The sequence below is a fragment of the Protomyctophum parallelum genome (genome assembly GCF_964188405.1).
Source record: "Protomyctophum parallelum genome assembly, chromosome: 21".
NCBI lineage: Eukaryota > Metazoa > Chordata > Actinopteri > Myctophiformes > Myctophidae > Protomyctophum > Protomyctophum parallelum.
In genome coordinates this window covers 26,722,814-26,739,173 of record NC_139713.1, presented here as the reverse complement: position 1 = coordinate 26,739,173, position 16,360 = coordinate 26,722,814, and the positions used below count along the sequence as shown (strand labels likewise).

The 16,360-nt window shown below is 40.6% G+C and overlaps 1 protein-coding gene across 1 annotated transcript; it reads right to left on the bottom strand.

Moving 5' to 3' along the window:
• Positions 1-3,278: 3,278 nt before the first annotated feature.
• Positions 3,279-15,747, bottom strand: kcmf1 (potassium channel modulatory factor 1). Its single transcript, XM_083794160.1, has 7 exons — positions 15,563-15,747; positions 11,668-11,835; positions 9,868-10,007; positions 8,172-8,273; positions 7,384-7,561; positions 6,792-7,086; positions 3,279-5,368 (listed from the first exon to the last, which is right to left on the bottom strand). The coding sequence occupies exons 1-7, from the start codon at positions 15,576-15,578 to the stop codon at positions 5,104-5,106; spliced, it is 1,164 nt and encodes a 387-aa protein (XP_083650286.1). The 5' UTR covers positions 15,579-15,747; the 3' UTR covers positions 3,279-5,103.
• Positions 15,748-16,360: the final 613 nt, after the last annotated feature.

Here is a 16,360-nt window from a genome sequence, read left to right as displayed (position 1 = left end):
TTCTGGCATATTAATTAAAATTACAATAAATTACCATTGAATCTTATACTTTCTGGGGAAGTACAAATCAATTAATTTTGTCTTGGACAATATAGAGTATACACACATAGGTGGGTGGGGGGTGAGGGGGGGAAATACACAAATAATTGTATGCATTATAGAGGAGCTCTTGGCTTTATGTTCTCAAGTCAGACTTGCATCTTGTCACAGTTTTTTGTGTCATTTCAAAAGCATGACACAGATAATTCTATATATAATATATAATATGTGTTATATATGAAACATATAGTATATATTATATCTGCCTATCCATTTTGGTATATATTAAATCTATCTATTGATCTAGTTATATAGCTCTATCAATAGATAATGTATATAGCCTACAGAAAATGTAATGTAAACAATTTCAATGTACAAATTATGCTTTACATTTTTTAAATACATCGTATATACCATGAGCATTCCTTGGTTTTGCAGTTTTTTGTAACATCATTGGTATAATCTTTGTAAATATTGGATTATTTTTTGCCCTCTCATTTTGCTATTCATTTCCATTTACAATATGCTTGTTTTGAACATGATTTTACAGTAGTCAGCTGCATTATACATGTCACAGTCTTGAGTCTTACTTAAACCTAAAGCACAGTGAATAATGCGCAGGTGTTAAGCTATGTTCATGTCGATGGATGGGGAGTGCAGTTTGTTTTATTTTATGCATTCACCAGCAATGTCATTGAACAAATCTTCCTTGTTAGGTGGCCCATATCTGTAAAATGACATGGTTTTGTGTGCATCTGCAAAGATTTTCACATGTTGTGGGTGATGATGATGAAGCTGCTGTTTGTAGAAGAGGAAAATAAATGGACTGAGGATGTATTTATTTTGTCTTAAGGGGAATTGACAGGGTATTTGATACTGCTTACTGTGCACTGATTTAAAGATGTTGACGTTTCCAATATTCCCATATTGTCCATACAGTACAGTATGTCCATTTTGTATGTGTTGACGTCAGTGTTGCCATTTGATTTCAATGTCGTATGACGGAGCATAATACGGATCAGTAATAAGTATGTAAAGTCTGATTGCCCTCCAGATGTTGTAGGGATGTATTCTTCTCTATGACAAGCTGTGATCTGGGAAGTGATGACTTCTACTTTTACTAACGGCGAAAGATTGAGCGACGTGTTGTTTAGTACCTACAGTATAAGACGGATACATACTGATGTATTTCACCTCGGTGGAAACCCTAAAAGACCGTAGCCATATCTTTACATAGAGGTTAATAGATCAGCAATGTTCATTGCTGTTACAAAGATCATGTTAAGTTTGAATCAGAACCCACAAGTTCGCAGAATCTAAGTGCTCAGAAATGACCCAGGCCAGTGTGAGTCAAAAATGTATGAAAATAATAATAATTATTATTCTCCATTGGACAAATCTGACTTGCACAATTTGCACTGTAAAAATGTCTGTCATTGTTATTCTTTGGTTACAGCATTGACCAGTTTTGTACAATAGTCACATCTGCTGTTTATAAACCGCTTTCCACTCTGTACAGTTCTATTTGTCTATATGAAAAGTAGGCTATGTTCAATAGTATATTCTGTTTTAAACAGGTATGTCAAAGCTGTGTGACATCTATTAAAGAAAATGTGTTATGGGCCACTGGCAAATGCATACATCTATGTAAATACAAATGTATTTGTGCTAAACTGTATAATTTATTTGTGCTCGTTCATAATAATTGTGAGAATACAATCCTTTTCTTTTTATTTCCTTAACGTTTTGATCTGCAGAGGACTTTCTTTGAAATTTGTTTTCTCTACTTAGAAAGAAAAATCTAATTTCCATTCTCCTCTCCACTGTGATGGGGAAGTTTCATAGAGGTTGTGTAAGATTAAATCTGTTTAGGACAGTGTACTGGTTCTCAAACGTTTAATTTCAAGCCCCCCCCCTCTCCCACCCCCATGAGAGCATACAAATGGAAACGTTTACACACTCTAAGAGTTGCAGATCTGTCAGGGTCCATATAAAACCTCCTCATGGTCCTTGGACCCACTGTTGAGACTGCATTGAATCCATGTGAGGATATCTGCTATCTTGCAGGTGTGCCAGCAGACATGGCTGGTGGCGTTGAGGTTAACCACTTTACATGGGTGAAGTTTGTCAAAGATTTCTAGAAATCTTAAAAAATAGTGGAAATAGCTGCTATTTTTTAAACAGGGTTCATGTGACCATTCGAGCATCCCTATTCTGGGGGGGGGGGGGGGTCTATTTTTAGCACAGACATTTTTTGTAGAGGGGGAATGAGCGCACAAAGTATAGAGGCAACTCATGTCCAGTTTACTAATTATACTTATTTAATGGTCACGTTCCAATCAATACCGATCACCTCTGACAGACTGTAGCCTATTTTCCTCCTTCTGGTGAATAACTGTGATTTCACATCATGAATAGTACATTATTTTGAATGTAATGAAGAAGGGATGGGACTGTTTTCGAATGTAATTTTTCTTTTTTGGCTGGGGGGGCGGGGGATTATTTTGTAAATATATGGTAATCATGGATAACATCCCTGTGCAGATTACAAGTCCGTGCAAACACAAAGAGTGTGTGTAGTTTGTGTGAGAGAGCAAATGCGTCTGCGATGGTGTGTATTGTCTTCACACATATCTGTATATAAACGTGTGTGTGTGTGTGTGTGTGTGTGTGTGTGCTCTCTCCTCCCTGGCAGATGTAATCCTTCTGCTTTAATATCAGTCAGTTCTATCAACCAATTCTATGCTTTGTGCATCATGTGAGTAGCTTATCCGAAGTTAATGGAAATGTTCCTTGTAATACTGTGCATTTAATAAAGGTGGTATGTCTTACAATAATGCCTGCGTATACAGTATGTTTGAATTCAAAATATCCATTTACATCATTCGAAATGTCAATTTCTGTACAACGTATCTATCCATAAAAGTATCCCAAAGACAATTTGTTCACAACAAATTTACGAGCAACAAGGAAAGCTCACCATACTTTCTTGTACATTGTCTATTTTTGTTGCACGACACCCATACTCAACTAAGTATGACTCATGCCTTACATACACATAGGTCAGACCTTCAAGGTCAAATTAAATTGCTATGTACAGTATATGGTAGCCTACCTCTGTGTATTGCAAGATTTGTGGTTTGAAGCTCCATCATAAATGTTGTCCAATTGTAGGATATACATACAGTAGGTCAGCCTGTTTGTACACAAGGCCTTTAAGTCCACGTGTGATAATTATGACAGAAGACAACACTGGGCATAGTGATGAGTTCATTTACTGAATAAGTTTAAGTGTTTTCAAGCCCCATTAACCTACATAAACACTAATTTTTGGACCATCCAATTTGCCATGCCTAAACCAAGACAAAAGATAAATAAAAGTATGTAGACTTGAGCACTCAAAAGTAAACACAGTGCAAGATTTGATGGTCTGTTGGTTTCATCAAAAGCTGTGCGGTTTTTATTGTAGTATTCTAAATTTACATTAAAAAAAACAAAGTCTGCCCATTATGAAAGTTAACGTTAATTCAATATACATCTCATTGTATTTTACATAAGAGGGTAAGAGTATAGGCATGGAGGTGGCATGATTCATAATCAAGGCTCGATAGAATTAAAAAATATAAATGAATAAATAGAAAGTGCTATCGAAACCAGTCTTGTCTTTAAAAAGAAATAAGGAAAAAAAGAAATCTGCAATGTGAAGTCTCAAGCTCCCCTTCGTCTACACGCAAATTATAACAAGTTGTCTAAAGAAATATGCTGGAAACTGAGGCTTGATTCACATACCAGTGAAAAATATCAGATCTATGAGATCACAGTGCGACTCTTCAGATCCGATATTTTTGGTGTGACCACCAACGTAGGCCTATAAATCAGCCATAAGCTGAACATGGGTGACAGAAGGGTAACATGGAGAAATGAAGATACTAGATCTTCTGTACTTGTGCAAACAAATTTGAAACTATATTGGGTGTTTCTGCATTTCATCAACATCCAGGAACATCTAACAGGCCAGCTCTTGTTTTCACTGCTGCCGTTGGCAGCGATGTCACAGATATGGAACCGAGAGACATACACACATTGCAGCGTTTTGTTACACTACCGCACAATCCAATAGCTCCTCTCTGACGACTGGAAAGAGACACACGCAAACAAAGGAATAGACTAAAAAATCTCAGATTTCATAATACTCAATTTACCAGACTTAATTATTACCGTATGTCTCAAATTAATAATAAAAAGGAAAAAGAGTTGAAGAAAGCTTTGGGATATTTTTCAAAAGTGTCATGCACGCTGCAAATAACCGCATGCAGTAGTTATGGTAAACCATCCAAGCACTTTTTATTTATTAATAGTCATAAATACACACAGCAGCTTCTTCAGAGGAGACTAGCGCCCTCTTCAGGTTTGAATGTGGAGTATTTATAAGGAGAGCCTTTTGCATTTCACAGGAAGCAACAGTCTGCCACAGTTACCTGTAATGCTTACCTGATAAAGCAAAAAAAAAAAAAAAAAAAATTAAAACAAAAAAGGTTATGTGGAATTGATTATCATCTTCATATATATTTATATCTCTTTGCTTGCTCTCTCTCTCCTGGTTGCCACTGCACACTTAAGGCCAATGGACATCAGATGGATTATGACGCAGAATGGCTCCGGTACAAAAGCTGAAGCACACGTCACATGATGTCATACAAGTGCATTAGATGCAAGCGGATCCGGCAGAAATACGCCGTTCTATTTTTGCTGGATCCACTTGCATCTAATGCACTCGTATGGGATGCGGCTTCCGTGTCGTAATCCATCTGGTATGCACCCCCCCGTTACTTGCACTTTATCCCCCCCGTTGCTCTCCATTTCATTTGTTCACTTTTGTTCACAATAAAAACTAAACAAAACAAAAAGATGATAGACCTGAAATTACAATCACCAAAAAAGACCTCTGAGAAAAAGGAGAAATAAAACAAAAACAAAACAAAACAAAAAGGCTGCTTCTTTTCTTTTGCCCGTCATTGGCAGTTGCAGCAGAGAGGACACAGTCTGGTTGAAGCTCGGACGACATCAAAGAGGAGGCGTCGGAGGCTCCTTCCCCGTGGAGCTGCGCTCCCGCAGCTGGAGGTTCTCCAGCGCCACGTCCAAAGGCATGATATCCACGCAGCCCATCGCGCCGAAATCGGCAAAGTCCCGCCGCTCGTCCTCGTCCGACGACGAGCTCTCCTCGTGCATCAGCGTGGACAGCAGCAGCTCCTGTACGAACAGGCTACGGTCGGCGCGCTCCCCTTCCTGTAGCTGCCGCTCCGCCTCCGACAGCTTGGGCTCGTTCAACCTGGAGAGAGCAGCAAGTCCATTTGAGTTCCAGACGGTTATCAAGCAACGAGCACAATTATGAGACAATATAAAACAGCGGTTCCCAAACTTTTTCATGTCAAGGACCCCCATGAGAGAAGGCTCTAGCAGTGATTCTCAACCCGTTTAATTACAATGACCCCCAGTTTGACATTAGCATTAGTCTACGGACCCCCATTTAATGGCATTTCTATCTCTCGGACCCCCAATTTATATTGTAAAATCAATGTTAATTGATACAGACCCATAAGGGTCCATTTGGCTCCCTCAATGACCCCTGGGGGTCCCCGGACCCCTCTTTGGGAACCACTGATATAAAAGGCAAGAAAACAAAACACTGAAAAGAAAAGGTGCAAGGTAGAGGCAGGAAGACGGAAGGAAAGATGTTCACATATTAATATATGGCCCAAAATAAACACCAGGTTAAAGTGGTTAATGGGACAATGACGCAGAACAATATGTTAGATGTCTTTGTCCTAGCATTTTATACACGGAAATACACAAGCTATTTTATTGCCATGCAATAATCTCATGTTCAAAATAGTCAAAGTAGAAATGCCTTCTTAAAACCGACTTAAGATTCTCTTGTTGTTTTTTACTTTGTCCTGCAAAATAACTATTCTTATGTTTTATTCAATTCTACAGTTGAATATTATAGGATTTAATATATTTATCATATTTTTTAACCTAACATTATGTTGTACTTCTGTACACCAGACTTGAGAGCAATTAACTGCTGGTTCGCAATTTAACCTCAAGAAAGAAATGCATAACTCAAAATCAAACAAGTTTCACCCATATCTTTAACTAAATTATTATTAATTTTCTTTGTGTATTTCCAAGACTGTGGAGGTTGTTGAGGCAATTTTACAATTTAGGCATTTAGCAGACACAGAGGCAAGGCAAGTAAGAACCTCAAAGTGCTTTACACTAAACATTAAGTGTTGGGGAAAGTGTTTGGGCCATTCTCTCATGGTTGTACAGGACCAGGACCACATCAGAGTCCAAACGTGGGGTGGCTGAACAGGACCCGTGGACCATGGAGGTACTGGCTGCAAGGTGCCGGTATTGAAACCGTGTCCGGGTCCGTTTCCAAATGCTCCACTGATAGCATACTGAGTGCTCTCTCTCTCTCCAATAATGGCCTCTATACATTGGTCTTTGTCATATTTTACCTTGGTCTCAGATTTGAAGCCAAATGTGCCAATTATTTTACTTTCTCAGTTGTGTCCCCTTCTCCGGATACAGTGCTCACTGAGCGAGAAATAACATCCCATGCATTTATTTGTGCTACTTTATATCCAATAATGACAGCTCGCTTGACTTCCTGTCCCAGAGATTAAAATGCTATCAAATGGGCGTTCATTCATTCAAAAGGCTGAGAACCACTGGTCTACACTGACCGTGCTAAGAGGAACTGGGAGCTGTGGGGAGAAGATGAGGGGTTGCTTTCAACCGCAGATGCCGCGTTGGTCGCAGCCGCGTTGGGCGGGGGGATGGCGGTGCCGATGTTTCCTGGGTTGTTGCCACGGCGCGTGGCGTGGCGGCCCGTTTCCAGCTGCTGCCGTGCCGCCTGGGCCTGCTGGCGCTCCAGCTGCAGCTGCATCTGGAGCTGCTGTAATTGCGACGCCGAAGGCCCAGATGAGTTGATCTGCCCGCCCGCCGCACGGCGCACGCCTGACAGCTGAGACAAGAGCTCTGTGGTGGAGGAGACACGGGGAGAACGTGGTCATTGCTTCACAATGTATTCACTGTTCAACAAGCATATTTCACAATACTTTAAGACCCATTAAGACCTGAGGTCCATTCTACAAATGCCCTAATCAGTAATAGTTCTCACACTTTTTTTTTTTTTTTTTTTAACTTGAATGCCCAAAATAGAGACGCCAAGTTGAAAGGGTTTTTTATGGAAAAACAAAAAGATATGTTGATACAAGATTTCTGCCCGACAGTGTTGGAGCCTAGCATCACATACTGTACATCTCTGTTCCTCACCTGCAATGGGGTCCATGGCTTCTCTGTTACTGGGGGTGTATGTGGAGCTCTGTGACGAGGACAATCCCCCTGTAGAGCCACTAGTAAAGTGCATATTGGTCCTACGTGCTCTGGGACCACCCAAACCTCTGCCAGGGTGGAACATTCTACGTACATGTCGGACACTGCTCGACTCATCGTGAAACAGAGTTAAGGCTCACCGCGATACTGTGGCATATGTACAGTAAATGGTAAATAAATACATGGTAAATGGTGCATTTATATATAATGCCTTTTTTCAAGGCGCTTTACAGAGATTGTGCATTACATTCGCCCGTTCACGCTCATAACACCGATGGCAGAGGAAACCATGCAAGGCACCAACCTGCACATCGGGAGCAATTAGGAGTTCAGTGTCTTGCTCAAGGATCAAATTGGGAACCTTTGGGTTCCCAAGCGGCCGCTCTACCTCCTAAGGCCTGAGCCACTGAGTAAAGCTGGCAGCATTACTCCAAAGTCAATTGGGTTTTTTTTAGCGTGTTTGTTTGATTTATTTGATTGCAAGTTTATGATTTGTTTGTTCTTATTGACCTACCGAAAGCTATTAAAAACAATTCGTTCAACTTCGTTTGGAGTATGCTCCTCAACAACAGCCTAGTGCAATTATATACACACACACACACACACACACACACACACACACACACACACACACACACACACACACACACACACACACACACACACACACACACACACACACACACACACACACACACACACACACACACACACACACAGAAGGATATTAAATCTCTAGGTGCTCTGTGTTCAAGTGTGAGATGAGCTGTAAAGTCATCAGTCACATGGTTGGGGTCTCCTCCTGGCAATGCAGCACATATTGGACAGATCTGGAGAGAGTGAGGGGCAAACCTGCATTATCCATCACAATACTTTACACACATTGTTAATGCCAACAAGAAAACTGAAAATCCAAGTGTGGTTCAAGGCATCAGGCCAAAACAAACAAATATAAAACTAAAAATAACTTTGAGGTTTCATATATCGAGTGTGAATTTCAGAACGAAACATCCAACTTCCTCACTCCTCAAAATTGACGTCTAGACCCGATTAACATACATTGAATTTGTAATAACAATAATATTAATAACAGCAGCAGCAATTAACCTGTTACAAGAAAAGCACCTCAAATAAAGTTAGTATAATACAATTGAATAAAAATAAATAATACCGAATAAAGGTTTCAGCTACAAAAATGCAACAAATGTATATGGTAATCAAACAGAATAGGCACATGGAGTAAAATAATAAAGAAGGTAAAGCAATTATTGCTTTAATTATCATAAAGTGAGTTTTTAACCTGTGGTCTTTAACAAAAAAAGATTGAATCCAACCGGCAACTGCTCATGGCGGAACGCTCCGTCATATAAGCTTTATTATTAATATCAAACGGGACCGCTGATTTATTTTAAAAAAGATTGCTTGGTCTTTCTTTCTTCAGCGATCCTAGACCAGTTTGCGGCATGCGTAATGCCGTTCACTTCTTGTATAAAGGCCGACTAAAAAGCGGAATAACTCTAAATCTACGGAGCTCTCCATGGTTTTGACAAAACGCCAATGTTCGGAGGTCTTCAGATTATCCGGTGATCCCGATTGGAATATTGGCGTTTTCTAGAACAAGGACGGCCTCATTTTAGCTCTCTAGAATTGATGCTAATATTTTAGCATCTAAAATGGACGCCCAAACCGGACATGCATCACGCTAAAACCAAGTAGATCCGGGTCGGCAGTTAAGCGTTGGCACTTGCGTCCACCAGGTGGTAGTGGAACGGTTAACTACTTAAAGTCTTATATATGTAATTGTATGACAGATAGCGAAAATAACCAATCTACAAACTCACAATGTGTCGCATCATGTGTTGTGAGCTGCTACATTTTTGTAATGTTTGAGGCCAGATTGAAAGTCTTTATTAATGTACAAACAGCAGCAGTCAGGAGGTTCTCTGGCTCATATGGTGTCAAGAGATCAGAAATACAACTCGGGGGCAAGCCGGGCAAACACTTAAAACATTAATCAATAAAGTAAATTGTAAAATGAACAGGCAGACAATGAAGAGATGCTAAAACAGGGAAAATCTAGTCCTGTCTTTTAGCTAAAAGCCTTGCTGCAGTCTTCTGAACAGTGAACACGCTGGAGCTGGTCCATCTCTGACTGGCTCCAACAGAGCCAACTGAAAAAGCTGTTCTCCTGGTCAACATGCTTTTTTGGACTTTTTAATCAATTCACCATTTTCCAATTTCCGACATGGATGCAGCCTAATATTTTACATTTAATTAATAAGGAAATTGTAAGTGTTTAAAGGTGCAGCAATATTTAAATTTAAAGGATAAAAAGGCACTTCATGATGAATAAGAAGGTGGCCAGCCGCCAGGCCTCGTTTAGAGAGAGCGTTCATGTGGTCTGCATATGGTTTATATACTCACCACCTCTGTGGAAGTTTCTGCATGTTCTGAAGTGACATGCTCCTGTAGGGATGTTTCTGTGTAGCCCATCTTGCCACAATAGGGACAAGTAAATGACTGCGGTTGCTCTACTGAGAAAGTGTCACCGCCATAATACAAGTCTGGGAAAGGAATACAAATAAGTATGTTGTTAGATCAAAACCAGCTCAGTGGCCTTGTGGTTAGAGTGTACACCATAAGACTGGGAGGTCAGGGTTCAAATTCAAAACCCAGCTGAGTCGACTCATACCAAAGACTATAAAAGATGGTACCCAATGCCTCCTTGCTTGGCACTCGGCACCAAGGGAAGGAGTGGGGGTAAGTGCCTGTGCCGCCATTCTAGTGTCATGTCCAAGGGGTGTACTTGTACATCAAGCTACCTCATGCTAAGGAAACAGGAGATAGACTCCTGACCTATGAGCCACATGGCTCTAGAACTGCTGGTCCTTAATGTCATTAGTTTCAAGCAGCATCAGGACTCGACAACATTTAATAAAACTCAAGTCTGTTTTTACCTTTAGTCTAACTACACCTGGCGACGTCCGCCACAGCAGAGCATGTCTATCTGTTATAATAATTAACTGAAGCTGCTATATTGACCACGGAAGCCACAAGTACCAACATGGTTATTTTATTTATTTTTACGCAGTCAGTCTCTCTTACTTATTTACCTACTACTTTCTCTGCGTGGTCCTTCAGCAGGTGAAAACAACATAGAACTGATACAATGATAAATACCTCATTGTACCAGAGGCAGTGTGACACAACAGTGCAACCTTGTGGGATTTCCTTTTATTCTATATCTATATCTATAATCTATAATGTGGTGAAAATAAAACGTTAATGAATTCATTACCAGTCAATATACCCTACTACGCTACAAACCCCTGCATAACCAACTGCATTATCATGTGGCAAAATGAGTGCATATCGAGCTCATGTTAGCTTGTGACTAAATAATAACTACATTACCATTGGAACATGTTCTTTTTGTATGAGTAAAGTAACCCCACAGCAGCAATATTATACATTGTTCAAGTAAGTCAAATGTAATGAGCGAGACATCCCCGTTTGTCTTAACCGGTGCAGGAAAATTGGAATGGAGACAGAGTGTATCTTGTAGCCCCAGAGGCAGGGGGCCTAACGCGTTTAATAATGAAAACGATGACAGCAATTGATCTCAGGATTAATTAGATGAATCACAAGGGATGATTCTCATCACAAAATAGACATTTTAGCTAGAATTGGTTCCCAATAACCCTGGTACTACTACTGTTAACTGCATTTACTTGGTGTAAGTGCCTTGGATAAAGGAGCTATATAAATGCACCATTTACTATATTAGCCGTCTAATCAGGGACTGGTTAGACCTAAAATGACAGGTGAATGTAAGAAAGGGTGCTGTAAGTGATGTCTTTGGTTAAAACAAGTGTTGATAGCTCTATATCCTGAAAGTAATCATTGCTACAGAGTGTTTGTTCAGTAACAGAGATCCCACCATCTCTCCAGCTCTTTAGAAAACTCAAAATACATTTTAAGGTCAGGATACCAGTTTAGTCAATTCAGGAGAGCGGCCTAATAGTAGGATACAGGTGAATTTGAAAGTAAAAAGGAATGAATGGGGTTTCTCTCCTGATTGGATTAAATTTGTGTCCCATTTATGTCTTTGTGTTTACTGAAGTGCTGGATACTAAACATATGAATTTCACATTATACACGTATTGGTCAGACATTTGTGTGCCCTGCAAAGCCAGTAGCTCAGTAGCTCCAAGTTCTTCTTACCATAGTCTACCCGGGTTAATATACACTGCATGGCGTGTTCTGTCGTGTGCCGTGTCGTTGTGGCTCCACTCTCGTAGCACGACGCACACAGGTCGTAGTCGTAGCAAATTAAACACTTGAACCGTCTCCCTCTGAAGTTCCCTTTTAAACAAGCATCGCAGCTCACACCTGCCCAAAATGAAAGGACATTGTTAGATGTTGACAATTTTGTATGATCTTTGTAGTCATGAGTCCCATAGGTTGAGAATGTGAATTATGAAGGGATTTTCATTTTTCGATTCAATAAACGTGAAAATCAATACTAGTTTAACCACTTTAGCCCTATTCAGAGCCATCTAATAGAAGAGTTGCGATAGTGAGGGGGCAGAAAACAGCCTGGTCAAGTGGTTCATGTACTCGCGTGAGCCCATCTACTCCAATGCATTCCGTAAACTTCCGGGTGTCTCTATGTGGCGCCTTCAATTAGGGACAAACCAATAGAAGTCTATGTAGAAGAGCCGCCATTGGACCGGCCCCATGAAGTGAACAGAGTTTGTGTAACTCTGTCTATACTCTATGGCTCTGACCCTATTGTCGTACAATGATGTTGCGCAACAATACATAAAATGGCCGATCTACAATCTCACAATGCGTAGATCAGCCATTATTTTTTATAATCGCCTAAATTGATTATTTCAATAAACTGTTGGACCCCTTGTCTCAACCTAATGAACCTATAGGACTGTTTTTGACCAGTACTAACCTCCTGAGCAAAATAGGGACGCCAGGTTTTAAGTAGTTAAATCTTAAACCTCTGCCCCAGGAAAACGAGGATCTGTTTAAGCTCAATTTTTAGGTAGATTTGAAAATAGTCGATCTACAAGCTCACAACATGTTGTGATGTGTTATTAGATGTGCTATTTTTAGACAATGAAAGAAACTTGACAAATATTCTGTGCTTTGCACAAAATATTTTCAAATGGCGGTCCACAGCCAAATTTCAATTTGGGGGTCCTGTGGTAAGCCATAGACAGAGCACTTTCATTTCTAGTAAGAGCTACTTCTTTATAGTAGTCATTTGATGAAAGAATATATGATGCAGTTTGTTGCCATGTTGTTTCACTACGGAAAAGAGTTTAAACACTTGAACCACAGCATCTCCCTTCTGGGGGTAACGTTCACCCAAAAATATCAGATCTAGAAGCTAACGTTGTGTTGTTGTAGCGACTGCAAGCTATTTTTGGTGAAGAGATTTGGTGTAGAGGGAAGAGTGCACCAAGTACAGTGCAATTAAACTCATGTTTAGTTTCTTAGACTTGCTGATCTGTATTTTACGGTCAAGAATCTAGCATTTAGTTTTGTATTGTATAATTAAATGAAAGCAGGCAGAATATCTGGTGTTTTTGGTAACTTGACCGACAGCCTGAACGTTATTCCTGAATCCTGACAAATAAAAGGCAACTGAACACTAAACAGTCAGGAATAGTGCTCATCATGAAGTACGCAACTCTGTGGACTATGCCATGTACAGTACAGAGAATGGACACAACATATATTTCTGGACCTTACTAATGGAACAAGAGTAAAATAAGGCCTACACCAAGGGGCACTATCAAGTTTTAGGTTGCATCTTGACATGGCCAGCTGCTGCTCCGAATACTTTTTAATGTGCAAACTACAGTACAGTTTGCACATTACCATATATTCGTAGCAGCAGCTGCCTGTCTGCATACTTCCTTTATTCGTAAATGTTCATTTTTTTGTCCAGCTCCAGCGACTTTGGTCCTGAGGGAAGGTTATGTGTGGCAACACGAATCCAGAAAATACAACTAGTCTGGTGGTTCATAAATACCTTGAATTCAGATGCAACTGCTTCATGAGTTAAATTAGCTAGTAGTAGTACATATTATACACATGTAAATGCCCAGTGTTTGAAAAATGATAATTAAGTGTCAATACACTGCCGTTTATTTTCTTTACATACATACGTATGAGTAAAGTGTACATTACTAACTTGTATAGTGTATATACTATACACAAGGTAGACTAAGTTACCATGGCCCAGCGGAACATTAACTGACTTACTTGGCATAATTAATGAAACTATACCAATAAAGCTGAGCGTTAGACCCAGAGCAGAGAGTAATATAATTCATATTTGCTCTTGCCTTTGGTTTTGCTTATGGCAACTGACTGTCTCCTGGCCTGTAAAGGTAACTTGTGTTTGCATAAATGAGCACCATAGCAACTCCCAGTAGTGTAGTAGGCAGTAAGTCAGAGAGAGCCTAAAATGAACACAATACACAACTAAACTCCTCAGTGTTCATTTATCCATGACATGTAACTCTGAGAGTGTACAAGTGTAAAGTTAAATTAACACACTCAGGATTTTACTGTGTAGCACCTCCAGACTTGATAATAGGTTAACCAGGAATGTAGCCAGAACGTCTGGGTACCCACAGAGAAAGAGAGGCCGTTCTGTACTGGTTATACATACTAATTGGTTAGCAGTAGGTTACTTACTAGTGGAGTTACTACTGGTCAGCAGGTACTACCGATTAGCAGTTGGTCACCACTACCTATTGGTTATGTTTATGACACAGTAGGTTACTTACTACTACCGATTTAGCAGCAGGTTATTTATTACTAGTAGCAGTAGGTTTCCAGTCGTACTTACTACTGTTTAGCAGTAAGTTAGTACTGGTCAGCACAGCAGTACGTTAGTAGCACTGGTCAGCAGTAGGTTAGTACTGGTCATCCAGAAGGTTAGTACTGGTCAGTCAGTAGGTTAGTACTGGTCAGCAGTAGGTTAGTACTGGTCAGGCTGTAGGTTAGTACTGGTCAGCAGTATGTTAGTACTGGTCAGGCTGTAGGTTAGTACTGGTCAGTCAGTATGTTAGTACTGGTCAGTCAGTAGGTTAGCACTGGTCAGCAGTAGGTTAGTACTGGTCAGTCAGTAGGTTAGTACTGGTCAGCAGTAGGTTAGTACTGGTCAGTCAGTAGGTTAGTACTGGTCAGTCAGTAGGTTAGTACTGGTCAGTCAGTAGGTTAGTACTGGTCAGCACTCAGCAGTAGGTTAGTACTGGTCAGTCAGTAGGTTAGTACTGGTCAGTCAGTAGGTTAGTACTGGTCAGTCAGTAGGTTAGTACTGGTCAGCACTCAGCAGTAGGTTAGTACTGGTCAGTCAGTAGGTTAGTACTGGTCAGCAGTAGGTTAGTACTGGTCAGCAGGTAGGTTAGTTAGTGAATATTGACTGTGGCCTGGGAGACCTGGTATCGTTTTGACGACAGCGCATTATAGTAAATGAGCAGGGCTGTGTCGCCATTACAAACTCTACACCATAAGCATATGGGATGATGACATCTCTCAGGATATTGTAGTACAGTACAGGCAAAGGAATGAGCACAAGGGGTCGGGCAAGTGTCGTACGACCCAAAAGATGACGTTTTTTAAATGGGGTGGGAAAGTTTAACATGACGTCATTTGTATCAAGCATAAAGGATCATGTGACGCAGAAATACACGAGGCTTTTACATGAAAAGACGTCTCCTGGCGACATTAAACGTTAGCAGACTGTAGTTAGCGAGTGATATGCCCCCCCCCCACCGCCCCCCGGCTAACATGCTAAAACTGTTAGCTTGCATTGTCATTACGAGACAAGAGCTCAAGTTAAACGCGCAGGGGCTCCTGCTTGGCTATTTAACATTCGCAGTAGGCACAATATAGATTCATTCAAGTGTCGTCTGCATTAAAAACGGGTCGAGTAATAAATTATCGTTTTAAAATGCATGGTGACCCAGCCAGCCAGCAGCATGAGCCTCATTTACAAAAACATGGCAGTTAGCATGCTAGGTGTGTGTAGCATCATGCTAACCAGGGGCAGGACGCCTTGGACACTTGTATTTGTGTCACTCACCCTCATGTCGGGACATCCTACAGGACAATGACACAGACCCCCTCCTCGGGCTCCCCAACACGGATCAGGGGATTGACGTAGATGTTGATAAATAACACAGAAAGGCGTGTTGCTCTATCTTCTCTTCCTAGCAAGATGGATCCGCACAGGTTACAGTTTGTCTGCTGGGCAGTGCTGCTCCCCTCCCCGGCTGACTGTAGTGACAGTGTACGTACTGAGGAGTCAGTACACCAGGGGGCGTACTTTCCCCTAAAAGTGGTAGGTTCCTGACTGTTTGGAACAACCCAGTGGTCCTCAATTTCATCCTAGGCACAGGCAGGGCCCAAAGGAAAGGAAAGGTACTATGTTTACCCAGGGTAACTGGACTAAGCTCAATAACTTGTTTACAGCCAGGCCCTGCTCATATGGCCCATAATGTCAGTGCTACTGCTACAGACGAATAATGGTCTACTAATTATCCATAATGTATAAATGATGGATTAGGAGTCAGGACAGATAGGCCTTTTTGGGGAGGGGTCAGAATAAATGATGGACTGTTATTCGTCTCAACTTTACTGTTCTAGAGTGGGGAGAAGGGCCCACTTAAAGATCTCGAAAGCATTTTCATAGCATGTTTATTTAAATTTATTTATTAATGAATTTGTTTGTGTATGTATGTATGTATGTATGTATGTATGTATGTATGTATGTATGTATGTATGTAGATTTATATAAATTTATATAAATGCTATATGGTATCAATAAAAATCTTAATCTTTTTGCCAATTATTTGGGGACCCACTTGCCAACCTGTGTGTG

Bases quoted from the DNA above. Each gene is read 5' to 3' on its own strand.
- kcmf1 (XM_083794160.1), bottom strand. The intron at 10,008-11,667 runs GTAAGAAGAACT...TTCCTTTCCCAG, and splicing joins ATTAACCCGGGTAGACTATG to ACTTGTATTATGGCGGTGAC. The intron at 7,562-8,171 runs ATATCCTTCTGT...ACTCTGTTTCAC, and splicing joins ACAGAGCACCTAGAGATTTA to GATGAGTCGAGCAGTGTCCG.